Source organism: Phalangium opilio, unplaced genomic scaffold, assembly GCF_054372755.1.
Source record: "Phalangium opilio isolate 3A_F unplaced genomic scaffold, DU_Popi_V2 ptg000090l_1, whole genome shotgun sequence".
In the NCBI taxonomy this organism is placed as follows: domain Eukaryota; kingdom Metazoa; phylum Arthropoda; class Arachnida; order Opiliones; family Phalangiidae; genus Phalangium; species Phalangium opilio.
This window is the reverse complement of record NW_028324195.1, coordinates 3,862,649-3,889,865: the sequence shown is the minus strand read 5'-3', so window position 1 is coordinate 3,889,865 and position 27,217 is coordinate 3,862,649. Positions and strand designations below refer to the sequence as shown.

General features: G+C 36.4%; 1 protein-coding gene and 2 long non-coding RNA genes across 4 annotated transcripts; all 3 read left to right on the top strand.

Annotated features, from left to right (window-relative positions):
- The first annotated feature begins 3,555 nt into the window (after positions 1–3,555).
- On the top strand, positions 3,556–5,195 carry LOC149645055 (uncharacterized). The gene is made up of 3 exons (XR_016371986.1): positions 3,556–3,744; positions 4,597–4,704; positions 4,838–5,195. It is a non-coding gene; the product is annotated as an uncharacterized LOC149645055 (long non-coding RNA).
- Positions 5,196–7,600: 2,405 nt separating this feature from the next.
- Positions 7,601–9,143, top strand: LOC149645054 (uncharacterized). Its single transcript, XR_016371985.1, has 3 exons — positions 7,601–7,724; positions 7,789–7,834; positions 8,613–9,143. It is a non-coding gene; the product is annotated as an uncharacterized LOC149645054 (long non-coding RNA).
- A 167-nt stretch (positions 9,144–9,310) lies between these two features.
- LOC149645053 (uncharacterized) lies at positions 9,311–12,474 on the top strand. Of its 2 annotated transcripts, XM_089850364.1 has the most exons (4): positions 9,311–10,162; positions 10,244–10,355; positions 11,310–11,572; positions 12,122–12,474. In XM_089850364.1, exons 3-4 carry the CDS (start codon positions 11,424–11,426, stop codon positions 12,384–12,386), a joined length of 414 nt encoding a protein of 137 aa, XP_089706490.1. In that variant the 5' UTR covers positions 9,311–10,162; positions 10,244–10,355; positions 11,310–11,423; the 3' UTR covers positions 12,387–12,474. The 2 variants fall into 2 exon arrangements, with proteins under 2 accessions (XP_089706490.1, XP_089706491.1); XM_089850365.1 differs by lacking the exons at positions 9,311–10,162; positions 10,244–10,355 and having other exon boundaries at positions 11,247–11,572.
- Positions 12,475–27,217: the final 14,743 nt, after the last annotated feature.

The window sequence follows — 27,217 nt, the reverse complement described above, 5'->3', positions numbered from 1 at the left end:
CAGCCCTGGGCCAAAGAAAATGGACTTTATTTGCATGCGCGGCTAGAGCCTTTATACCATTTTCCATAAAAATTGAAAATTCGGTGGTAAATTACCACGGTAATTACATTTTCGTAATTTACTCGAGAAATTTGTAAGCTAGAGTTACGCAGGTAAATTACCATGGTAATTTAAGGATTTAGAACCATCGTTTTTCTATTAAACCCCTGTGAAAGTGTTACTACAGAGCCCAGATTGTAGAATTGCACTTTGAGATACCCCATCAACTAACACTGACTAATTAGACCATGGGGAGTTCATAAAAAGTACTGAAACAATTCCTAGCTTTCCATTTTTGAAAATAGTAAACTTCATATGCTTAACACTATTGAAACTAATGGCATTCTGCACTCAATATTGCAATAAAAGTAGGGGAACTTAACAAATTGAAGAACTCGCGACGGTAGTATAACTATGAAATTTTATAGACCTACTTAAACATATGAAAAGATATTTTGAAAAAGGGGGTCAAATTCTTGGTGGAAGAAACAAAATGTAAGCAAAATATTTAGGAAAGGTGTCATTTATTGCTTTAAGTAACGATATGTAAGCAACAATATTTTGGAAAAGGTGTCAACCTAACCTAACTTATTTTTGCCTACACATCATTGCTTAATCCAATAATTTGACACCCTTTCCAAAATATTTTTCTTACATATCGTTTGTAAAAGGTGTCAAATTATTGGTTTGAGTAACGATATGTAAGCAAAAATAAGTAAGATTAGGTTGAAACCTTTTCGAAAATATTGTTGCTTACATATCGTAACTTAAAGCAATAAATGACACATTTCCTAAATATCATTGCACATAAAACTTCAATTAGTGCTTTCATTTTGTTCCGTCACTCAAGAGTTTGACCCCTTTTTCAAAATATTTTTCTATTGTTTAAGTAGGTCTTTAATATTTCATGGTTATACTACCGTCGCGAGTACTTCAATTAGTTGAAGTAAGTCCCCTCTACTTATAGTATTGCCTTTAGTTTCAACATGCAATTTAAAATGTTCAAAAATACTTGCGACGTGATAGGAATTTTTTCAGTATTTTTTATAAACTCCCCGTGATCTAATTAGTCAGAAACAATTGTTAGTTGATGGGGTACCGCAAAGTGAAATCCTACCGTAGTTAACCTTTTCAATCGAATAATTCGATCGAATACCGTACCAAATAACTCGATCCGGAATATTGAATACCGAAGAGACTATTAAAAACTACCAGCAAGTGCCTAGGAAAATTTTAAGAAATACTTGGCCACCAATGAGGAGTGGTATTTTGAAATTTAGGAGCTTCTAAATGATTTTCTCCTTGCATTGAATTAACTATTCGCAAATATTAGGGTTACTACCTGATTAGTCGCGAATAGTTAGACCTAGTATTCCCGAGTATTAGGGTTAACTATTCGCGAATACCAGGCTTAACTATTCGCGATTAATCAGGAAGTAAAAAAAATACCAAGGCCTAACTATTCGGTATTCGATTTGGAATAAACTGTTCGTTTCAGTATTGGGTATTCAGTAACCGGTTCGATACCCAAAAAGTGGCACCCCTACAAATATGGCATCAACGATAAGAAGGCGTGGCAATAGCTGGAAACTCCATCTCTCGCATTCCGGAAGTGATGCGGTCAAATATTCCTTCTATCACTGATTGATCATTCCGTGGAATAATCTACCTGAGGATGTCGTCAATGCGGGTTCTACAACCATTTTTATACTCAAACGCTTGCACTTCATGCATATGGCTAACCAGCCCCAGCCTGTCCCTGGTTACCATCATTTGTACTGCATATCGAGCTTGAAATAGGGGATTCACCATCATGGCTCAATTCTTTTTCGGGTTTAGGTTTAGGCGGAAAGAAACTTGAGGCTGCTTTCTGTTAAGATCTTAAAGCGGGTTGCGGTTTTAATTGGGTTTTACAACTATTAAGGATCATGTCTAAAATTGACGGTTATCCACGCAACTATTCAATTTGACCGCATAATCCAGATATTTACTCACTGCCACGATTCACTAACAGTTGTATCCCCCGAATTTCGGATTCGGAGTATTTCTTTTTCGAAGGGATGATGACGACGATAATACGATTCTGATTTTAAGACTTAGAGACTTCTTTAAAATTGACCTCCCGTTTTGTCTGTTTTGATATTTTAGCCTTTTAAAGTGCACATAGATCAGCTAACCACATATTGTCAAGAAAATATAATTTGACCTTAATTATAAAAGCCTGATTTTGAAGGTTAAAAATGTTAAGTGACCAGCTTTTAAATTAAACTACCTTGGCTCTACTGGCCACAACTCCAGTTTAAAAAAAATTGCTTTTTTCACAGCCTGACCCTGATATAGCTGCTTTTCACACATGGAGGATTCATATCATTCACACGAGGAAGAAAAACTGCCTGGAGGTCAAAAAGCAGATTTTTTGTGCCCTCCTCCATCCAGGTAAATGGCTCGTTCTCTTAGTGAAACTGGTATTTTGGTAAGAATTTTCTAAGCATCTAAATCGGAATTGCAATTACTTTTAAAAATTCCAAGACGTCACATCACATTTAACATTTTATCGCAGAAATTAGATGTTCTGTCTTCTACCAAAAGTATATTTAGGGCCAGCTATTCCGTATTTTTCCCCCATGAATTTCATAGGGAGGGTCAAACCAACTGCAGAGTGGGCCTGACCCACCTGTACCCCCTGATTATGCTACACTCTTAAAGGTGTTATGCTACACTCTGAAAGGTGCTATGTGACACTGAAAGGTGTTAAATAAATAGTTCTAGGTTAATTAATAGAGTCATGGGACGTTACCACAACATTTTCGCTGTAGTGAAAGGTTTGATCAAGCAATACTTTTATTCTTTTATTCATATTCTCCTTTTTTGCGGCAAGAGATATTGCAGCTGAAGTATTTAGAAAAATTGGCAATTATTCTGTCTGTTATTAAGGTATATTGAGAGGAAAGCGTTTTCATAGCATCCGAGACTTTAATAACTTGTTTTTTTAGCTATAGCGCAAGCAAATACTTTTACATATATCAGTTGGGTAGATAAGTAAGAAGATAGTTCTCATTTTTACTCGGTGAGGTAAAATGTTCGTTTCCCTAACTTGTTTTTCTTCTACTAGAAGGGTTTAGAAAATCGATCCAATTTGTAATGTATTCGTTTCCTCTACTAGGTAATGTTTTGGAAATCGCTTGAGGACTCCGTGTTTTAAAATGATCATTAGCAAAAGCTTAAATAACGAGTAGAATAACACGAGTTCAGATACGATTCATTTGTTGAGTAATGAATAAATTCATTTACATCATGAATATTGATTGTTCTGGTTTTCATCTTTTAGCCCTGCACAAGTGAGAATACCAGAGAACAAAAACGCCGAACCCAGAAAACATTCATGAGATGCGAACCAGCTTGAAGGTGGCAATGTTAAATCGCGTGTTGTATAGCACTTAAAAGCTGATTGCTATCTTTCCGACACTTTATATTTTAACGCGTACGTGTAACTACGCATTTCGAGTTTAAGTCGCGAATAGGAATATTTTGCAGTCGAGTGTAACAGTTCAGAACTTACCCATAGAAGTGAAACCTGATAAATTTTTATTTCGTCGATATATTATAAAATATGGAATTTCGATTATAAATTTTTATCAAAGCAAACTTTCTGTGAGAGATCTTGGTACCACTTTTTGTCGACCAAATTTTACCACCATAATTTCAGTAAGTGGAACTATCTTTCATTTAAAAATTGTAAGATTGCGTTAGTTCTATTAGATTAGATTTCATACTAAATTTAATGTATAAAAAAGGTTTTCTGATTGGATGTAGCATTATTTATTTTATTAACTGTTTTGAAAAATTTCCACAGATGTTTAACTCGGGTCCTCACTATGTGTTTAAGATTTCAAAGAGATCTATTTAATAGTTTATTTTATGAAAATTAATGTTGCTAAGGGTGGTTTCCATTGCAATAAAAATAATCTATCCTTTCGACAAAAAACACGAAATTCTTCCATAGAAATAACATGGCAAAATATTTTACAAATAGCCATTATGTGGAAACCGTTATGCAATAACAATACGTTTGTTTGACTTGAAAACGGTTGTAAACGAAAGCCACATACTAATGTTCCGCTTTCTAATTTTCATTGATTAAATTTAAGTTTTAGTTAGCTTAATTTTAAATTTTCAAAAGCATTCCAATCTGCGATATTTTAGCATCGATACTTCATGTTAAGAGTCAGTTTATGATGATAGCACGTTTAAAACTATTTGGCCCAATTTTCGTGGTGGTTGAAAAACTAAAGGTACCTAGCCTTGGATGAGCTAACAAGTTAAGTTTGAAAAGGACCCCCACACTAATATATTAAGTTACCAATGAAGCTAGATGACCGATTACTAGTAGTAATGAAGCTAGATGACAGATTACTAGTAGTAATGATTCTAGATGACAGATTACTGGTAATGCACAAGTCTATGACATCTGTTGATGCACAGATCTACAGAATCTCTTTGAGACCAAGTTTACGGAATCTGTTTGTGAATAGGTCTACGGAATCTTTTTTTGCACAGGTCTACCGCTTCCTCTGTGATTTGCATGTGAAAATGACGTGGAAGCAATTTGACTTTGATTGGGCGTAGACTGCCAAGCAGAGCAGACAGAATTGACAGAAAACTGAAGTAACAGATATTCAAATTTTCACTTTTGACAAGATGACTTTAAAACATCAATTATTTTTAAAAAACTCGTATCTTACTTTTTTTTTCACCATAATTTCATTTGCCAAAAATATTTTCAACATTATTTACCCAGAATGGATTTTGCACATAAGGAGTGGATGACGAAGCCTTTGACAGTGCATTTGAAAAATTTGGCTATTTTTTGGAGGTTTCTAGTTCCGGCTGCCAGTGTCGAAATGATCTGTAGATTATCGTGATCTTTTGAGAGCTTTACAACACGATAATGTTTAAAACTTCGAAAACTTTACAATTAACGAATGCGTTTTGTTAATTTTTCATACGGGTTTTCTTTTATTCTATTTCTAACGATTTTCTGTCCATTTTATTCTCCTTATGGGGCCGAATTCTCAACCTAATTGTATATTTTTTGAGAGAAAATAAAATGCAAACGCCTACTATTATTTAAAATAATGCGAATGTTTCATGTTAAAATATTTTACTGGTGTAATTTTGGTGAGAAAAAGAAAGATAAGAATTTTTAAAATGGTACTCATGTTTCATGCTAAAATATTTTACTGAAGTGATTTTGGTCGAAAAAACTGAGATAAGAATTTTATCAAATAAATGATTTTTCATAATCATGTCCTCAAAAGTGATAATTTGTATATTTGTTACTTCAGGCAATTAATTTTCTACACTTATCTTTTACACTTTCCAGTCTGTGCCTACAATGACAGTTTTTATTTATAGATTATTGATTATCTTCATCGCCTTTTCTTACCTAAATACTAGTGTAATAGTTAAGTCACTTTGACCTTAATATAATTTGAAACTTAGCTATTATTGGCATTTGACCCCTAACCTCTGACTCTTTCCCGATTTTTTGAAAATTGGGGTCAATAACGCGACCGATTCCCATTATTGATAAGAACAAGATGACTATGGCACATTAACGTTTTGCGCGACCACTATTGACTAGAATTATTATTATTAAACTTATTATAAGGTGACTCAGGCTTATTTTTACTTTGCGGTGATATTCCAACGTTGCATTGTTCCAAACTTGCCTAATAGTAGGGTACAACGATTATTTAATTATGAAATTGTCTACGGAACCATGAAAATAATCTTTGTTTTTCTTTCACTTTTCCATTTCCAAATTTAGACATTTAGTGTGTCCTTCATAGACCAATTGCGTCTTGTACATTTCAAGACATCTTTGATATATATATATAAATGATATAAAATATCCTACGTCATGGATCCCAGAACTGTAATGAAAGTCTTGGTGTTTATGGTAAGTGCTCTGTATGATATTATTCAGCTTGTGTAGATTGACCAGAGTTAGAAGTTGCGCTATATTTCATTGAAAACGTAATTACGTAAATTGTTTGGTCATACTACTGATCATAAATAGCCAATTTCGTATCTCTGAATTAAAGATTCCAGAATATAGTAATAGACGGAAACGAGAAAATGGAAGTGTAAATGACGTGTGCAAAACTAATCAAAACCAATATTAAAGTTTTCAGTTTTAATGACTTGATTGTAAAATATGAATCATTTGAAAATATTAGGCTACTGAACACTTTTTCCATCAAAATTTCATTACGAAAAATATTTTATGATGAATTTTTATGCATTATTTTAATGACAGTACCCATAACTTGTTAGGTTGATCTTATATACATTTTATGTTTAAAATTAACAGTGACACGTTTTCTGTCCTCAAAGAGAGAATGAAATGGAATAAAAACGGTTTTACTCCAATTGGATTGAATTCCTTTGGATCAAATTCAGATTTGTACAATTGTAGCCAAATTTAAAACAATTTATAGCCCGAAGGACGATTTTATGTTGAATGGGAATATTTATATTCAAGAGCTATCGACTGAATGCTAGAATAAATTCATATTAAAGACAGTTTAAAATATTTGTTAGATATATCTTATTTCAACTTCAAAAGTACTATTTAATAATATTCATTTTAAGACAATTTTTTTATTGAGCAGTAACTTTTGAACGACAAATTTTACCATGAACGCAACCGCTAAAGTGAAAAAACTCAAAAAAAAACCGCAAATATCGATTAAAACCCGGTGGGTTGTGTTTTTTTTTTTGAACCCTGCTAATTGGGCCCTAATATACTCTTCAGACGAGGTGTAAAATCTTTGTTTTATAAGACATGAGTTGTTCAATACTGTTGTTACTTTTGGAAAGAAAACGGATTGTAAAACGATTTTAGTGCAATGGATTTCAGGTTTTCTGAAAGAAATGTTTCGTCTGAAGAGCGTGTAAAGCTTTGGCTGCCCATCAGCAAAGGCAGACTTTAAAGGCGAGACAGAGAATTTGTAGAAACGTCTTAATTTGGCAATCACAGATGAAATCTCGTATAAAACCTTTCTGTACCTCTAGTTAAATACAACCTCTTCAGACAACAAGTTGAAACCAAAGCGTGTTTGGAAAAGGTACTGAGAGGCAATGTACCTTTTCCTTCAGAAAACTTGTATTCCGTTAAACTAAAATCGGTTTACTGTCCGTTTTCTTTTCAGAAGTATTAAATAAACTATGTCAAATTAATCGAAGATTTTACGCCTCGTCTGAAGAGAGTATTATAGTCGAAACGGGCACGGAGTTTAAGGGCTTGTAACTCTGAAACGGTTTTGTTTAGACAAATACGGCTCAGGAAATTTCGACTTCAAAGTTTGCCAAGAATCCAATGTTATGAGGAACGAATATTTCTGATCCACCCTGTATAAAGCTTAATTAATTCATTAGAATAATTTTAAAGCCAGTTTCTTATTATTTAATAGCAGAAAATATTGCATATTCCGGTAAAATAAATGGAAAGACAGTATTTGACTTGGCTTGGAGAGGTAAACTTTTGGTTTCCCAACTTGTTGTCTGTCGTTTCGTTTTTTCTAGAAAAACTTCAACTTTATTACGAAAACCTACGATTTCAGCAGTTTCGGACCCGGAGAGACCCTTTGCTATGATTTCCTTTTGTATCCGAGAGGCCGGTAAATATTTTCAGCGTTATCCAAAACAATGTTACCATAAGAGATAAATTATTCGTCTTTTCAGGGTTAACATAACGTACTTTCCTCTCTTCAATGAATACGACTTATTGGCAAGTATTGTATTTCTCCTTGTGTCCCATTCGACCGAATGCGTTTCCCATTCAACCGAAAACAGCTTAAATGTGCGGTTTTGGGAAAATATATATCAAAATTTAAAAACCAAACGTTTTCAATTTTTTTGAGGAATTTTTTTACCATACAGTTTTCGTTGTATATATATATTGAAGTTTGAAATGCAAAATTTAATTTTAAGAGTGATTGATATTGGAGAGAATTGCATTGTTTTGGAAAAGGTGGGAGCAAACTATTAGGAGAATATTTTGGAAAAGGTGGCAGCTAATTAGTAGGAGAATGTTTTGGAAAAGGTGGCAGCTAATTATTAGGAGAATATTTTGGAACAGGTGGCAGCTAATTAGTAGGATAATGTTTAGGAAAAGGTGGCAGCTAATTAGTAAGAGAATGTTTAGGAAAAGGTGGCAGCTAATTAGTAAGAGAATGTTTAGGAAAAGGTGGCAGCTAATTAGTAGGATAATAACCTAACCTAACCTAACCAAACTTACAATTTCCTTCTCTGGGTTTGAACCAGAGCCTCTGAATTAAAAGCCTGATATTCTATCATGCTGCTGCGGTGATTCGAAATCCTCACAGACACTAATTCTTTCAAATAAACTCCCATTCAGCAGAAACCTGCCATTGGGCTGGAAATTTAAATATATTCTCCATAAAAAACCAAAAAGCGGTTTCGGTCCAATGGGACTATAGCGTATTCCTTCATGTCTCGCAGAAAATTATATTGGTTTCATGGTTTTTTATTTTTTTTATTTTTAGTATGGCGATTTAAGCCATACACCTTGGCTTCATTCAGTGTACTATAAATCTACGATTCCCCAGAACAAAACTTACACTCATCCATTTGAGCTCTACGAACGCAACATTCTGTCAAATTATCGCGAAGCTGAATACCAAATATCATTAACCGGGCTAGTTGAAGTTTTCCATCCTCAGGTATGTCTCTTTCCTAGAATTTTTTGCCGGTCAGAGGCTGGATGCATTATCTAAAGTTCAGTCGAAAAAAGGCGGCTCGGCTTGACTCGGTATCTATTTGTCCAGCTCGCTAAGCAACATACGTTTTTCTTAAATATTTTGCAACTTCCCACGTAGTTTCAAAATTTTACTTTTACCAAGTAGGGATTTAGAAGAAGGGGGGGAAGAAGGCATCGTCGCGAGATTTTACGGTTCTACTCTTACGAAGGTAAGCAATATTTTGGAAAAGGTAACACCTTTTCCAAAATATAATTTCTTACATATCGATTGGAAAAGATGTCAAATTATTGGTTTAAGTAACGATATGTAAGCATAAATAAGTCAGGTTAGGTTAACATATTTTCCAAAATATTGTTGATTACATATCATTGCATACATATCGTTGCTTAAAGCAGTAAATGACACCTTTCCCAAAATATTATTGCTTACAAATTCCCTGACTAAATTGCACAAATTTCTCTGACCATTGGCAATAACTTAAATATATGAAAACCAATCTAAGTTCATTCGAATCATTTTTGCACGAGTCATTATTGTTATAAAAATAAGCGAACTATTTCGTTTAAATTTAACTTTACCTAAGTAGATCATACATAGCCGGAGCGAGCGATGCGAGCTCCGCGAATTTGGTTAAATCTCACCCTTATACTCTTTTCCAGACTTTAAATTTCCCTCCATCATATTTTTCCCAGACATTTCCCTGACTTTTAAGGTCCATTTTCAATTTCTCTGATTTTTCCCTGACCATTTAGGCCCATTTTCAATTTCCCTGACTTTTCGGGGTTTTCCAGAATTTACAGGTCGTGTATGAACCCTGTGTAAACATTCATTTGTACTGCATATCGAGCTTAAACTATTGGATTCACCATCATGACCATGGCTCAATCCATTTTTGGGTTTAGGTTTAGGCGGAAAGAATCTTTTCAAGTCTAAGGCCCGTGAGGGATAAGGGGCTGCTTTCTGTTTAAATCTTGAAGCGGGTTTCGGTTTTAATTGGGTTTTACAACTATTAGGGATCATGTCTAAAATTTACGGTTATCCACGCAACTATTCAATTTGACCGCATAATTCAGATATTTACTTACTGGCACGATTCACTAACAGCTGTATGCCCCGAATTACGGATTCGGAGTATTACTTTTTCGAAGGGATGATGACGACGATAATATGATTCTGATTTGTAGACTTAGAGACTTGTTTAAAAATTACCTCCAACTTTGTCTGTTTTGATATTTTAACCTTTCAAATTGCATATGGAACAGCTAAGCACATATTGTCAAGAAAATATAATTTGACCATTAAATATAAAAGATTGATTTTGAAGGTTAAAGATGGTAAGTGACCAGCTTTTAAATTAAACTACCTTGGCTCTACTGGCCACAACTCCAGTTTAAAAAAAATTGCTTTTTTCACAGCCTGACCCTGATATAGCTGCTTTTCACACATGGAGGATTCATACCATTCAGACAAGGTAGAAAAGCTGCCTGGAGGACAAAAGGCAGATTTTTTGTGCCCTCCTCTTTCCAGGTAATAGCTCATTCTCCTAGTGAAAATGATATTTTGGTAAGAATCTTCTAAGCTTCTATAGTAGAATAGCAATAACTTTTATAAATTCCATTTCCAAGACGTCACATCAAATTTAACATTTTATTGCAGAAATTAGTTGTTCTGTCTACCATAAGTATAATTAGGGCCATCTATTCAATATTTTCCCCCCATGAATTCCACAGGGAGGGCCAAACCAACTGCAGAGTGAGCCGGGCCCACCTGGACCCCCTCTTATGACGGCCCTGACCATTGACGACAATGGTCAAGCCAAACTGTATGAGGCCATTGGCCAACGTTCACTGAGCCGCTTCGTCACACTATCTTACATTATCACATATAATGATAACTCGGACATTCTGTTGAGATTGTTTAAAGTTGCTAACTCTCGATTTTGAAGTTATCTAATGTTTTCTGACAATTGAAGTTTCCACTTAATGCTATAAACAGACTATCTTCGTTAGCTTATATCGTAAATTAACCGTTGTCAATATCGAAGCTTAACTGAAATATCGTTACCAATATTTTTATCTCAATGAATCTAAAATAACAATATAATCTTTAATATTTAAAAAATATTCAGGTAATATTTATGAAATATTAATTAAAAGACGTAGTAATTGTCTCGATTATTAAAATCAATTTTCGGTAAGTTTACTCATACGAATGGCCAATTGATTTAAGTTCCTATTTAGAAACTAGTTCAAAAGAAACGAAAATTATATTTATATTTCTCCTTTAATATTACAAAAAGTTAAAATTTCTATTTTAGACGAGAGTTTGGCAATAATATAATAAAGGTTTCTGGTTGAGTCAGACAACATATTTGTTATCCGAAGGGCGTTTGTAAAGATCAAGCTGACACCTCTAAGGCATCCTAGTTTAAAGATGATTTGATGATTAATTTGACTACAATTCTAACTCTCCTTTTATTAGGGCACAAATGAAAGGCTCTTCAACGAATACGAGCGAAGATTCGAAAAGTTGCAGCTGAAGGGGTATTATGATTCACGTTTAGCTTTCAACGAAGTAAACGCGGTCTATATCAGCATGCTTTCTCAATTGGAAATGTTTTGTCATTTGTACTACACATCGAGAAAGACATTACATTACGGAAAAACAACTTTCTTGCCGACCTTTGGTTATTTGTTAATGTCAACTAATGCAACAACTTTCATGAAAAACGTCATAAACATAAGGTAACGTATTCTGCTAGTTTTAAAGAGACAAAAAGAACCTTTCATATCGATGGGCTCTCCAAAAACCTTTAATGAACTTCAAGCCCTTGAAAGAAGTAGAACATTCTCTGTCATTTTGCATAAAGTAGTCACGTTCTAGATAACTCAATCTCCCGAAGAAACCAGAATGTGGTTCGCCAGCTACCCCAATTAGATATAATAGATTTTGGGCGTTCTCGGATGAAACAAGGCTTAAGTTTTTATGCTGGTTTTATAATACATTTTTACAAAAAAAGAGAAAACTTTCACCGGGACAGCCGTAGTCAAGAGCCACAGGGCTCGGTTTTGCTCTCTCTCGTACGTGCTCGACCTGGACGGTCAGTACTTTAACCCCAGCAACATGCTAGAAATTAATTCGAATTAACCTCATTTTTATCTCTTTATAATTTTTTAAATGTCGGTATCTTTCCCTTGTAAATAGTTCTTAATTTGCTTAAACAAACGTGTCTTGCCTAATTCAATCGATGTCCGTATTTCATTATCGAGTTTTGCTTTAAATTCTTAATGCAGAATTCAGAACTTTTGGGAAACTGGACACCATAAACGACAGAACTATCTAAGGCGTGGTATTGCATGCTCAAAATATCTGAAGCAAAAACAAAGCATGGAATCCTCGAAGACGTCATTCCATGATATCAGCGTCATGTTCATACTGTTCGCGTTTTTAAACATGCTGTCCATTTTTATCTTTTTCGTTGAAATCTGGTATGCGCGAAAGAATACAAAGGTAGAGCAAGCTCTCAAAGATATGGAACTAGATATATACTTCAGTTGAATCATGGCCTATTATTTCCTTGAAACTGCATTGGGTTGCTTCAAATACATTGACGTTAGAACATATGAAAGAAGATTAAAATGTTGAAGACTTCTTCTCAAACTTTGCAACAACGATATTCTTTGTTAGACAGCATGACTGTTAATGTCAGTCCGTTCTAGAACTTGATTTATCTCTAGCCACTACTAAAAGAAAGAAAGCTTTGAAGCCATAACCCGATTACGATCAGACCTTTAACTACCACGAAATTGTTGTCGTTATGACAGTCGGTTCTAATAAAGAAGCCAAATGTTTTTATATCAATGTTTATTTACTTTTGGCTCACTCTGAACCGTTAAAGTAGCTTTACGGATTCTTCAGAGGGGCACGAAAAGAAAAATTCAATTTTTAATTCATCTCATCTTCCAAAACGCTATTTTCTACTACGTACGGTCTAGCAACATCTAGCGTTGAAGTAAGTTACTAGTATATCCAAATGGTTCACGGGTAGTTGAGCGGTTTTCAAAAGAGCGTTTTGGAATAAAGCGGTTCCTAAAACCGCGGTTTGCAAAACCGCGTGGAAGCAAAACCGCGATTGCTGTTTCCGCGTTTCTCAATACAGCGATATTTCCCAAACTGTGATTGATAGGGAGGGAAATATCTATTATATTAAGTATATAGGACAAAGAACAATATTATGCAAAAAGGAGTAATGTTATATCGGAGGTAAATATAAAATATATTTTTTTGGAAAAGGCATATTATTTTGGGACGTTAATGAAGATAAACAACAATATTTTGGAAAAGGCGTACTTTCGTACGCTCAAGATATAAACGCTGTAATCAAAATGCGCTAAAACGAGAAATGGCTATAATGGCAAACGCGTTTATGAAAAAGCCGTTTTGGACAATGCTGTTTTGATAACACGCCCAATCGATAACATACCTATCCGAATAGCACTATTATGAGTGTTTAAATTAATAAGATGTTTAATGCAAACAAGAGTCATTATTTATATGCGAGAAAAAAATCTACTATTCGTACTGTTTTCCTAAACAACTTAGTCTTACTAGTCGGTTATTCTACTATTCTGTTATGGTAATGAATATATTCAATACTTCTAAAAAATTCTACTTCTTAAACAATACCATAAACATATTAAATACATTTACCCCTCAAAATGTAACATTCAGCAATCACGATTAACCACTTACCGTATCGTCGAAATGGCCATAAAAGCAACAACAATTAATGTGTAACATCAGAAGGGGATAATAGATAATGCTAGGTTTAATTCGACAAAGGATGCGTTCGATTCTTGGTGCGAAACTCATCCATATTATCTCAACATAAACGCCCTAGACTCGAACAAAGAGGGGTTAGTGTAATATAAAAGGGTTAAGGTAAAGTGAAATAATATGTGAGGATCAACAACATACCTATTTACCTAGACATGCAATCATTTCTCTTCATTGATAAACAATTGCAGAAGATAAAACAAAACACAGACAGACACGTCAGGTACAAAGCCTGTCTCTCAGGAGAAGTAAACATCCACTCGTCCCTACCGCCTACTATATTTCAGAGAGTCACACTTGAAATATCCTTTGATCACTTAATTCAAAACTACTTCTCTATTCCGTTTTTATTTACTAACGAAAACAATACAAAGTCTCAATTTCTCGCTTTAAACAGACTTTTAAATGTATCCAGTCTATCGACTTCATACCCAATCTTTGTTACTCGTCGTATGTAAACTTTGACTACAGATTTTTCGGTTAAGAGAGGTTTTTCTCAAATAATTTATTAGAATTATTTGATATTAATTATTTTTACTGGAAGTTACTTATGATATACTAGTTTTATCGTTTTAAGAGACGTTTTTCCTATTATAATTTGAGCCTAGCAATTATTGACTTTTGACAACTAGAGTATGATTCTTTCGCGAGTCTCTGAAAGACCTTAAAATGGTGTAGTTAGATTGGTGATGATAGAAAATAGAATAGAGGTCAGTACAATTTTTCAGATATCCGTGAACTGTGAATACCATACGGAAATTGAGACCGCTTTTGTTCAGATTCGGAAGCTGTGAACGTGATCCCTTGGGGTGTAACAACAGGCAGACAGATGGATACGTCGAGAACAGAACCGCTCCATGACATTCATCACTCGGTGAAGTAAAACATCGAGCCTCTATATTGGCTTCTTATGAGTCCTATATTTTTCAATATTTGTCCAATGTCGGTTAGATATTACACCGATATGGGCTCGATATTAGTCCAATATGGGTTAGAAACTTGTCCAATATGGGCTCGATATTCGTCCAATATCGGCTAGAAATTTGTCCAATTCGGGCTTGATTTTAGTTCAATATCCGTTAGATATTAGTTTAATATGGGCTTGATATTAGAACGATATGGGTTAGAAATTTGTCCAATGTGGGCTTGATTGATGTGTGGATAATATCCTGACCACTTCTGGGTAATAATTGATCCCTTAATAGATAATTCTGGATCCAATTTTGGATGAGACTCCAAATCTGGCTTATCATTCGACCCCCCCTTTTTCAACACTAGTTACGTTATCCAAAAATATATGAAAAACTGTGCTGTCTCAGAGTCAGCCGTTTGAATCCATTTACGTCCAATTTTTGGACAACATTTTTAACAGTGCACGCCGTGGAAAATAGTCAAGCGCTAATTGAGTAATGATGATGGTACTATTTATCGTGTATGTGATTCCGTTTAGTTACGTTGCTCTCAATGTTCCCATGTTACCACGCTTTGTGGTACAATTCGCTCGAAGAGAAGTAATATATACTTCTGAAAATATTGAATATCACAATGTTTTTATTGAAAGTTAATAATAATAATAATAATCTAAGCTTTGCCTAGGAAGGGATTTCTACACTAAGCCGGTGGCTTGTTTACAGGTGGGTCCCTTTATATATCATTATCAGGTTTTTTAATACAATTTTTTTTCAATGATTAAAACTGTTTCGTTTTTTCGCTAATATAGAGCTACAACAATTTAAAAAAGATCAAAGTTTATCGTAAAAAAGACACTGACGGTTACTCGCCCAAATACTAATTGATAAATGAAACCAAAACCACATTTGTTTCAAGAAACGCATGGATCATAATTTTTTTATTCGAAAACGTATAAAACGTATCCCAAAAAATCTTTTCTTCTGATTATGTTGAAAATTTTAGATTTTCGGAAAAAGTACTTACGATCAATAATTGCATCAATCTACCTTTTCCGAATGTAGGACATAATCCCCCCTGGACATAATCCCCCGGACATACTCCTCCCTTTAGAGAAGAAAAGGACATAATCCCCTCAGGTAGGAGACAAAATCCCCCGGGCAATTTCCCACAGAATGGATGCTAAAGACAAAATACCCCTCCCTTAAGACAAATTCCCCCCAATAAATGTAAAAAATAATATTTTGGAAAAGGCGCACCTTTGTTGGTCGCTATGATTTCCATGGTTTAATGAGCAAATGCTAAAATATGCATTGTCTTTTATAGAAATCTTAAAAAATATTAAGCCTATAACTATAGGCCAGTCTCTAAAGGGAGGGAAATCTTAATATTTTTAAAAGTAATGTTACTTCAGAAGAAAATAAATGTAAACAAGTTGAGAAAACCAAAATATTACCTCTCCTTGTCGAGAAGATCATATAAACTTAAGTATACAATGAAAACGTCGACCTTTTTAACCTCATCCTTTCCTGCGCTTTGCGTTTACGCATTTAATCCTTACTCTCAACATTATCTTCCTCCATTTTACATACAAAAATCAAACACTCACAAAAAGAAGCGGCAAAAACCTGCTGGCTCTTTACAACCACTTAATTTGACTTAATATCCAACTTCCAAACACAAATATTTACTGGTAGATAAATTGACAACCTACAAGCAAAGAAAAATTCTCAAGAATGACTCCCGCAAATTTAAAAGGTTTATTTTCAACAAGGTGGGCGTATCTGATTAGATTTAAAATATATATTTTTGAAATTTTTGGTCTGGCTGTTATCTACACCTAGATGGTTTTCAGTGAAACAAACAAGGAGCGTAAACACAATAGTGGAAGCTTCAGTCTTATTTAAAACATGTAAAACAATTATCATCTCTGCAAATAGCTTACACATGTCTTTTTTACCAATGCCTAACCGTTTGGATTTTTCTAAAGCAATCTTAGCACCAAAAATATTTTTTGATACAAAATAAATGTTTTATATTCCTATTAAGAATAAAACAAGAGGATAAAAAAAGGTCTGTCCTCTCGTAATTTTTTAAGCTTTTATCATGATTACTCTATACAACAGTAACAAGGAGCATAAACCCATTAGTGGAAGCAGTATTTTTTTCCGAAACGATCTCGCTTATGTTTATCCTCTCTAGACTTCGCTAAAAACGTATTACTCCTACGTAAAATATTAATAGACAGGCAAGGATTCATACCATTAAAGAAGGAGCGCAATATTATCCATATTTTCATTTTATATACAGAGAAAAGAAATTATTATGTTTCTGAGAGGAGCTTCCCATTTTGGTTGTTGTTTTGAAAAATATATCGCAATGCACGGGCCTTGATAGATATAGGAGGCAATGAATGAAATATATCACAATGCACGGGCCTTGATAGATATAGGAGGCAATGAATGAAATATATCACAATGCACGGGCCTTGATAGATATAGGAGGCAATGAATGAAATATATCACAATGCACGGGCCTTGATAGAATAGGAGGCAGTGAAGGAAATATATCGCATGCACGGGCCTTGGTAGTTATAGGAGGCAATAATAATCTCTCTCTTTGCACGAGAGGTTTATCTTTAATATTTAAATAAATATAATTATTTCTAATTATTTTAGTATATATTTTTTTAGTATATTATTTTGGTATATATATAGAAATCGTTTCCCTTAAGGAAAAAGCGCAATTGCGGAAGCCTTTGGTGGCCGATCCCACCTTAGGGAGGCTTAACGTTTCTCGTAACCCTAGCTGATCGCCGCGTATGTCCTAAAACCAAACGATGATAATGGAGTAGAAGCCAATGATACAGATTGGTGTCTATGTGGAATAGACGGAAGACCAGTGGATGGTGGTGTTAGAAGCCAGTGTAAGTGCAGACTGGTGTCAATTTGGGATTGACAAAGAACAGAAGATGGTGGGTGGTGTTGGAAGCCAGAAAAGTACCAGACTTCTGTTCATGTGGGATGGACGAAGACCAGACTTCTGTTCATGTGGGATGGACGAAGACCAAACATGGTGGTGTGAGAACTCAAGTATAGAGTAGCTAACGCAGAGAAGTACAATTTTCCAAAGAATAAGGGCAACGGCCCATAGGATTTTGGGCGAGCTAATGTTAAAAAACTTTTGTTCGCTGCTGCGGTGTTTCTACATGCGTATTCTACGTGGCTTGGATCTCCATCGTTTTGTTGAAAAAAGAGGCAATAAATCTCAAGAATCTACGAGTTGAGGTCATTTTATGTTTCGCTCCATAATGCTAAAGATAGGAATAATAGGCCGATTAAACCTCGGAGTAGACTGTTTTCCCCTACCTGAAATGACTTGAAAGTCGGAACATATCTAAACTCTAAATCAATAATAATTCTGGGAAAGTTTCGTTTTGTAACTGCAAAGGGACACCGAGAAAAACGTCCCAGAAATCTGGCCTAATTCCAGCTCTTTTAGACCAAACGCCTGTAGAAATGTTTAACACGCACGGCACCAATGTATTGCGGATGAAGCAAAATCAAGGGGCTGCCCAAAGATCATATATATAGCTATATAGGCTGGGTTGTATAGTCTTTGTTTTCCCCCCATTAATAGTAGGTAAAAAATAACTAAGAGTAATAATACCAACAATGTTCCCAGAAGTGATATTTAACACGTAGGCAATATTATCATTAGACTTTTTATCATGGACATACTAAATATTGTGTACACTATAAGCATTGAATTTACATTATTTACAAGTTTAGGAATGAGTAAAATCCTTTTATTTATATATATTAAACCATATTAGGTAAGAGTTCCAAGTCAGTTGCGTTTATCTCAGATTAAGCGTGGCATTTCACCATGATTTGGTTTTGTCAGCAACTAAGAGAAGAGCACTTGGATGTTTGTTGGAAAGCGGTACTATAAATTAACTACTACACGGGTATATACATAACATCTTGATGAATTATATATTTTAACATCACAAAAATAGCACTAATACTGTGCTTTGTCGCCACCGTTATCAGACTGTTGTGTCTCTCGTATTCACATAAAATATATCAGTGTTGGGTGTGTTTTTTATAATTAAACGGCACAAAAAGGGCAATATATTTGGACAACCCTTTCTTATTTATCAAATAGCTTAACAGTTTTTTGGTGCAATGTAGACAATACTATCGCACTTAGAACCTATCCAAATGAAGTACACCTTCATCGACTATTTTTGTTGAAAGTGGTTGTATTGCACACAAAACTGTTAAACTATTTGGTAATTAAGAAACGTTTGAATAATAGTTTACCTATTTGTGGCGTTTAAATATAAAAAACACACCCAACAATGGAATTCGATAAAGATATGTTTTATGCGAATACGAGGGAAGCATTAATGAACACCACAGTTTGATAACGGTGGCGACATGGCACAGGATAAGTGCTATTCCTGTAATCATAAAATATCCAATTCATCAAGTCGCTATGTAAATACCCGTCGAGTAGTTAATTTCTTTATTGTACAGCGTTTCAACAAACATTTACCTGCTCTTCTTCTAGTTGCAAATAAGAGTAGAGCTTGCATGAAATGCTTAGCACAGTACATGAAGTTACAAGAATTTCGCTCGGCCAGCACGCCATCTGCAAGTAGTAGTGAAGCATCTGGGGAGTCTGATTCCGAACCCGAACCAGCACCAGTGACAGGTCCTAGACCGTCGGTAATGTCTATTGAGGTGAATATTAAGTGTCTCACACTGGGAAGCCATAAGTGCTTTGTTTGTGGATCGAAAGCACGCACTAGAGTTACGGAAAGTGTCCGTAATGCTGTGTGGTTGAACTCGTCTATCTTTGTCAAGACAGATAGCAGAATTTGTTCTACGCATTTGGTTGACGGCGAGCTTCCCGATGAAGTTATTGGAGGTCTCACCGCGAATAGTGAGTAGGGATTGTTTACGTCCAATGAAATAGGATGCCTACTTAAAAGTCTTGCCGAGAATGTTCGCACAACGAAGAGGCGTTGCTATGAAAACCTAGTGACATGTGACCACGACTGTTAAGTCCTTACCTCGCTATCTCAAGAACAGTTCCTTGCATTGCACTCTACAATAGAAGACAGCATAGGGGTAATCCACACCTGTTCATCAAAGACCGCATTAGTACTGTTACTTGCAAAGATGAGAATGGGTTTATCGAACACGATGTTGTCAGTACTGTTCCAAATTAATAAAAGAACGTGTATGAACATAATCCTAAAAGTCATTGCAGCGCTAACAGATCGGTTTGTTCCTCAACATTTCGGGCTCAACCACATTCCACGAGAAGACTTAATAACCAATCATCAGTCGGCCTCTGCGGTTAGACTCTTCGCCAAAAATACACCAGATTGTCTGATAACTATTGTTGATGGTACATACATTCGAGTTGGTCGATCGCAGGATTATACTGTTCTTCACAAGTCCTTCTGTGTTCACAAAGGTCAGCACATATTCAAACCTATGGTCCTCGTCTCCACAACAGGTTATATTATAGACATTATTGGCCCATACTTTTCCAACGGACGCAACAATAATGCCCGTATTCTAAACCACGCCTTACAAACTAGAGCGACTCTCAAATCGTTTTTCAAAGCCAATGATGTAGTTCTCACCGACCGTGGTTTTCGTGACTCTAATAACATGCTTTCGGAACTAGGAGTGTCGTTACAAATGCCGTCGTTTTTGCGAAAAGGAGAAAAACAAGTAAGCACAAATGAAGTAAACCGTTCCCTTTAGTTTTCAACAAGTTGGGAAAACCAAAATATTACCTCTCCGTGTCAAGAAGATTATATAAACTTAAAGTATCCAATGAAAACGTTATTATGTTTCTGAGTTGGGGTTTCCCATTTTTGTTGTTGTTTTGAAAAATATATCGCAATGCACGGGCCTTGATAGATATAGGAGGCAATGAATGAAATATATCACAATGCACGGGCCTTGATAGATATAAGAGGCAATGAAGGAAATATATCGCATGCACGGGCCTTGGTAGATATAGGAGGCAATGATAATCTCTCTCTTTGCACCAGAGGTTTATCTTTAATATTTAAATAAATATAATTATTTTTAATTATTTTAATCTTCAATAATTAACATTAATAATAGTTAAATCGTTTAAAATAAAGTTATACCTATTATCTTCTCAAACTTTGCTAATATTGACGTTTAAAGTTAAGGGTACCCCTCTTGCCCGCTTTTTTCAAATTTGGGGTATATATACGATTCGTTTCCATTATAATAGTAAGGAAAAAGCGCAATTGCGAAAACCTTTGGTGGCGATCCCACCTTAGGGAGGCTAGACGTTTCTCGTAACCCTAGCTGATCGCCGCGTATATCCTAAAACCAAACGATGATAATGGAGTAGAAGCCAATGATACAGATTGGTGTCTATGTGGAATAGACGGAAGACCAGTGGATGGTGGTGTTAGAAGCCAGTGTAAGTGCAGACTGGTGTCAATGTGGGATTGACAAAGAGCAGAAGATGGTGGTGATTAGAAGCCAGTAAGAACAGACTGGTGTCCGTGTGGGATGGACAAAGACCAGAAGATGGTGGTGTGAGAACTCAAGTAGAGGAGCCATTTCCGTGACTGTGAAAGCAGTTCGGAAATGGCGAACACGTTTGCTCCGATACGCAAACTGCGAACGCGGTCACGTGGGTGTAACAACGGACAGACAGACAGACACACAGACAGACACACACACAGACAGACACACACACAGACACGGCCGTTACAGAACCTCTCCTGGACTACGTCACACGGAGAGGTAAAAATACATCACTGCGAGCCTTGTTAATTTTTCTCTTGTAAAAATCTTGCAAAGCCTTAGCTCTACTATTGCACAAAGTATCGATGATGATATTGAGACATTTTTCTTTATCCTTATCATTACTATCCCCCCATAAATTATTCCATCTATCTAGAACCGATTTGGTTTTTAATGTATTAAAAACCATTGCCTTCCTGCTTGTGTTGTCTTTCAAAATTGACTGTTCAAAAACGGGGGCTACTAAGTTATTCATTAGTTTGAAAAGTTCAAATGCTTGTGGTTTCAAAATTATCAATCCTCCTCTTGATAACCTTTTACTCCAGCTTGAATAGAGATTAGACTTTCCCCCGTCTTCAGAGATGCATCTTTCCAAAAGTTTAGGTTGGTCGAACCTTCGCAAAATTTTCTTCAGAATATATCCACCTAAATGATGGACTATTTTTTCTTCTTTCTCCTTCAAGAGTTTGTTGCTTAGAAGTTGAGGTTCCTTAGATTCCTCCTTTTTTGACTCATTAGCGGCGGCTGGTTTAAGCTCTACCCATCTAATATGCAGCGTCACAAAAAACCTTCTCAGCCAATTGTTTAATATGAGTTGTTGTTTCACAAGGGGTAATTCTTTGAAACCCTTAACTACAAGAAATGACTTTGAAGTAGCATCTTTAAGTTCCATACTTTCACGGAGTTCATGTGTGAGAACAAAGAATGCGTATTGGTCACGTATATGTTTGCCATTTAAAACTGATAAAAGACTCATCTTATCATCACTTAGACTAATTTCATCAGGCTTCTTAATTATCTCTTCAATCACATCTTTCACTGGGTCACCAGGGATTGCCAGTTTACACGATTCCATACTTTTGGATGTTCTTTCAATCAACTCTTTAATGTTTTCAGAGAAAAATTCTTGGCTGAAATCTATAACCAGAATATTTAACAAAACCAAAAATTTCACAGTTTCTGTTCAATCGCAATTTCCAAATAAATAAAATTGAGGAAACAGCCTTGGAAATAGCTTTTGACAGACAATAAAAACTTATTCCCAGATACAAACTTACCATTCTTGTCAGAGTTCGCAAGGGAATACAAGTTATATTTGTTCCTTGGAAACACTGCATTTCGTGTCCACAACACTGAGACATTAGATGGCTTTGAGACAGTGAGATCAATAGGTTTATCTTTCAGTTTTGGTAAAATGACTGACTGAACCTATATAGAAAATGTTTTGAAAATTATATTTAAAGTGAAAAGTAAGGCAACATTAGTAATATACAAAACACTACAGCCAGAGCCTATAAAGGAATCTGGATCAGGGAACGTTTCTGTTGGCCCTAAGCCTCCCGGAAAGTGATTAAAACACACGTAATGGTTTTGATTAATTAAGTTGGTTGACAAATCGGTTCTTCCGCACGCCTTTATCCATTTAACACAATTATCATACTTCGTTTTTTGTTAAGGGAAGGTAAAAAAACCTATATTTCCGTCCCTACCGTTGCTCAGGCAACCACGATAGCAGCACTTTTTGTACCTTACCATATTAACAGTTAACTTATTCCCAGTTCTTAATTTTAAAAGCCCCTTAACGGAAGAAAATATTTAACTTTGAAACGAAGTTAAGCCTTGGTCTACAGACGACACGTTTAAAAATTCAGACTTAAAAATAATAGTAACAACAACACTCGAGACTACCCGAGATTAAATTTATAGTTCTTTCAGGCTTCACTAGTGGTGTCAACTAATAATGTTCATCCTCTCAAAAGAGGCGTGTTGCGCGCCGAAGTGCGCAGAGCCAACTTAGCGCGGGCTGTGAGGGGACACAATATTTTGACTTCCCCCGTCTCTCCCGTAGGCGTATATCTCGTGGCTGCTCTGCTATTCAGGATTCCGTTCCCTCTCCCTAGTTATTCCCAGATAAAGGGAGTAAGAAACGTCCCATTAAAATTGAGGCAGTACCATAACCCTCTTTCTCACTTTATTCTTTACTGGTAAAAAGAAAAAAAGGTAGCTCTGCCATTGACCCATTTGTTGCACATCGTATACTGTATTTTACCTTATAGTCAAAATACTTGAAACCCAAACAACAAAAATCTGACCTAAGTCAATGACATCTGTAATGAACTGTGGACCCGAAAAACTAGCTATTCCTTGAACAACCGGGGGGTGGGCTACCAACATCTTAGATAGAGGTATTGTTTTCATTTTTCGAAATGAGGGGATGACAATAGTAAGATAAGCATTGCATTTAATTGTAGTAGTAAGGTTATGCAATGCATTTAATTATAGTAGTAATTATAGTAGTAAGTTGCATTTAATTTTACTTGTGTTATGTTCATAACATCAAAGGAGCCACTGCCTCAATTTATACGTAGATAGGTTTCCCCCTCCTCCGCGCGTACTCCAGCAAGAGTGCAGGGACTCTCCGCGCGTACTCCAGCAAGAGCGCAGGGACTCTCCGCGCGTACTCCAGCAAGAGCGCAGGGACTCTCCGCGCGTACTCCAGCAAGAGCGCAGGGACTCTCCGCGCGTACTCCAGCAAGAGCGCAGGGACTCTCCGCGCGTACTCCAGCAAGAGCGCAGGGACTCTCCGCGCGTACTGCAGCAAGAGCGCAGGGACTCTCCGCGCGTACTCCAGCAAGAGCGCAGGGACTCTCCGCGCGTACTCCAGCAAGAGCGCAGGGACTCTCCGCGCGTACTCCAGCAAGAGCGCAGGGACTCTCCGCGCGTACTCCAGCAAGAGCGCAGGGACTCTCCGCGCGTACTCCAGCAAGAGCGCAGGGACTCTCCGCGCGTACTGCAGCAAGAGCGCAGGGACTCTCCGCGCGTACTCCAGCAAGAGCGCAGGGACTCTCCGCGCGTACTCCAGCAAGAGCGCAGGGACTCTCCGCGCGTACTCCAGCAAGAGCGCAGGGACTCTCCGCGCGTACTCCAGCAAGAGCGCAGGGACTCTCCGCGCGTACTCCAGCAAGAGCGCAGGGACTCTCCGCGCGTACTCCAGCAAGAGCGCAGGGACTCTCCGCGCGTACTCCAGCAAGAGCGCAGGGACTATCCGCGCGTACTCCAGCAAGAGCGCAGGGACTCTCCGCGCGTAAGTAGTATAAAGCCGCACTTCCTACCTCCGTAGGTGTAGAATGTAGGTGTAGAGTGTAGGTGTAGAATTTCAAGGTCACCCTCTGCCACGCCCCCAACAGCGCCCCCTGGAAAACTCGCGCGCGCCCCCTGGGAAACTCGCGCGCGCCCCCTGGCGCGCCCCCTCGCGGGAAAACTCGCGCGCGCCCCCTGGCGGCTGCGCCCCCTCGCGGGAAAACTCGCGCGCCCCCTCGCGGGAAAACATTGCGCGGGAATCTGGCAGTCCTGTCTACAACTGTCTCTGTGACGTCATTGGCGGGAAAACACCTGTCAGTCTCTTCTCTTCTACAATTGTGACGTCATTCGAAGAATTGTTGTATTGCGTAACGTATATTAAGGGGTTGCGGTAAAGTTTTATCATTGTTAAATGAAGATGTGTCAAGTTCATAGCGTAGCGGATAAAGTAGAGGTTTGGATCGGTAACGTCTTATCCCCGGAGGTTTACTGGAAAAGGACTGATACGGGTGTAGAGTTATGCTTGCAAAAGGAACTATGGTGTAATATCTTTGAGTATACCAACGAGATTGATACCTTCTTCGAGGGTAATTCGCCGCGTTTTTCCGTCTGGTTATATCCTACTACTTCAAATTTGAAATTGGAATGTTTTACCCGTGGAAAGAAACGTATATTGGACATTAGAAAATACACTAGAGGAAAATGTGAAAAATATAACGTCATGTACGCTACTGGCGAGGGAATTTCCCTTAATCATACTTCTTGGGAACACTTAAAAAAAATTAGAGGACTGCTTGACAATGAGTTGGTAGAGAAAACTAGAGCCGTGGAATCCATGAGAGAAGCTGTTCTTAAGAATCTGACTGAAATATTATTGGAAATAACCAAATATTGTCAAAACGAGGCCTGTCAAAACCAGATTGCTCACGATGTACAATGTGAATTAGAGGAAAGTGATTGGAATGAAAGAGTGCAAAAAAACCTCATTAAAGCCTTGAAAAAAATTGATTATGAAAAAGTTTTGGAAAATTATAGAAATGATTTTGGTTCTAACCAACCAATTGACGAGCCATTTCTTTTTAATTGTATCATAAACGATATTGACTTTTTCAAAACTAAGTTAATCTATACTTGATATTCAAGTAATCTCAATGTTATTTGTTTATGATCTGTATAATTGCTGATTTAAATAAAAAAAACCACAATAAAATACACTAAAAGTAAATAAAATACACTAAGGTACAATAAATCTATAATAAAACACAATAGAACACTCTAAAACTACACTAAACCAAGATAAATTATCACTATGCAGCCAAAGGTAGAAAAAACTAGTTGGTTTATATTGAACTGGTATTGGGTGAAAAGCGTTTCAAAAATGGTACACCTACTGTTTCCGTTTTGTCGTGACAGATGTTCGTGGAATGGTTAGTTGATTCAAACGAAAAATATCATAATAATTTTGGAGTGATATTTGGGCTGTAGGTAAGGAAATTTATTTCGTTTTACTTTTAATGTTATAAATGCACAATATATAAATAAACTAATAATAAACTAAATACACTAATAATAAACTAAATACTTTGTTTCACGTGTTATTATGATCAATATGATATTGAGTCTTACAGAAACTTTGTGAAAATACGCATGTACCCCACGTATTACGTGATATAGGAAATATAATACAAAAGTAACAGAAATTAAACAATATTTTACAAGGATTTTTTTAAATTACACGGGAACTGGGGGGTAAAGTTTAAATTTTTAAATTAAAACTAATATTACAAGCGGGGGTATTTTAAGATTTTGAATTCGACGTCTGTTTCATCGAATATTAGGGAACGTTTAACGGCGTGGTAAATATTTTTAAATGTTTCTTTACAAATGGTTTCCGGAAAAATAGTGAATAAGGGGGTAGTGTAACAATTGTTACACCAATTGTTACCCTTATCCAGAACGATATTGTCGTAAATATCGTTTCTATCTATAATTGAATGATATTTTACACGGGTCACTTGATCAAAGTCTTTCTCAATATTCATATCGATATCGTAATAACACGTGGAACAAAGTTTTAATATACGTTTTGATTCGTTTTCGTGACACCTTAAGCAATATGGGTTTTTGTTGGGGCACGCAAAAACATTTTCTAATTTAAAATAGTCTTTTACAACGTGATTACCGTGACGCCAATCAGGAATATTGTGAGGTAATTCCGAGGGGCGCGTCATAACATAGTTGTACTGAAGAAATGAAAGTTTATAATGCGCTTTAACTCGAGTGTCGAAAACATCTTGCGCCGAAAGATAGTTTAAAATGTTTGAATCGAGGCACTGACCGGCGGTAGCGAGTGTTTCTTCAAGTTCAGTAGCGATATGAGTTGGTAAACAACCCGAATAAAGATCATGTCGAGAAGCGAGTTCATACTCGTATAGTATATTAAAAGTTTCGCGCGACGCTTCTTTAGCCAAGGTAAAAAGAGAAGGTATATTCGATAAAGACATGACTATTATTATGGCGGAGAGAATTTGATAGATCTGAATACAGTAACTTATGGCTAGTAGCGAACTTGATTATCCAGCAGATATACTTTTTGTAACGGGGGGAATCCAGCAGATATACTTTTCGTCACGGGGGGGGGAAAGAATCATATTATATTAATAAATCCACGGTACTATAGTCATCAACCGCATACACCCTCAAGTAACATTGGCTCGCTCGTTAACGTATCTGCCTTTAAACTCG

Excerpts from the sequence above, each read along its gene's own strand:
- LOC149645053 (XM_089850364.1), top strand. The coding sequence starts at position 11,424 with ATGCTTTCTCAATTGGAAATGTTTTGTCATTTGTACTACACATCGAGA. Across the intron at positions 11,573-12,121 it reads AAAAACGTCATAAACATAAG|AATTCAGAACTTTTGGGAAA; the intron begins GTAACGTATTCT and ends TTCTTAATGCAG.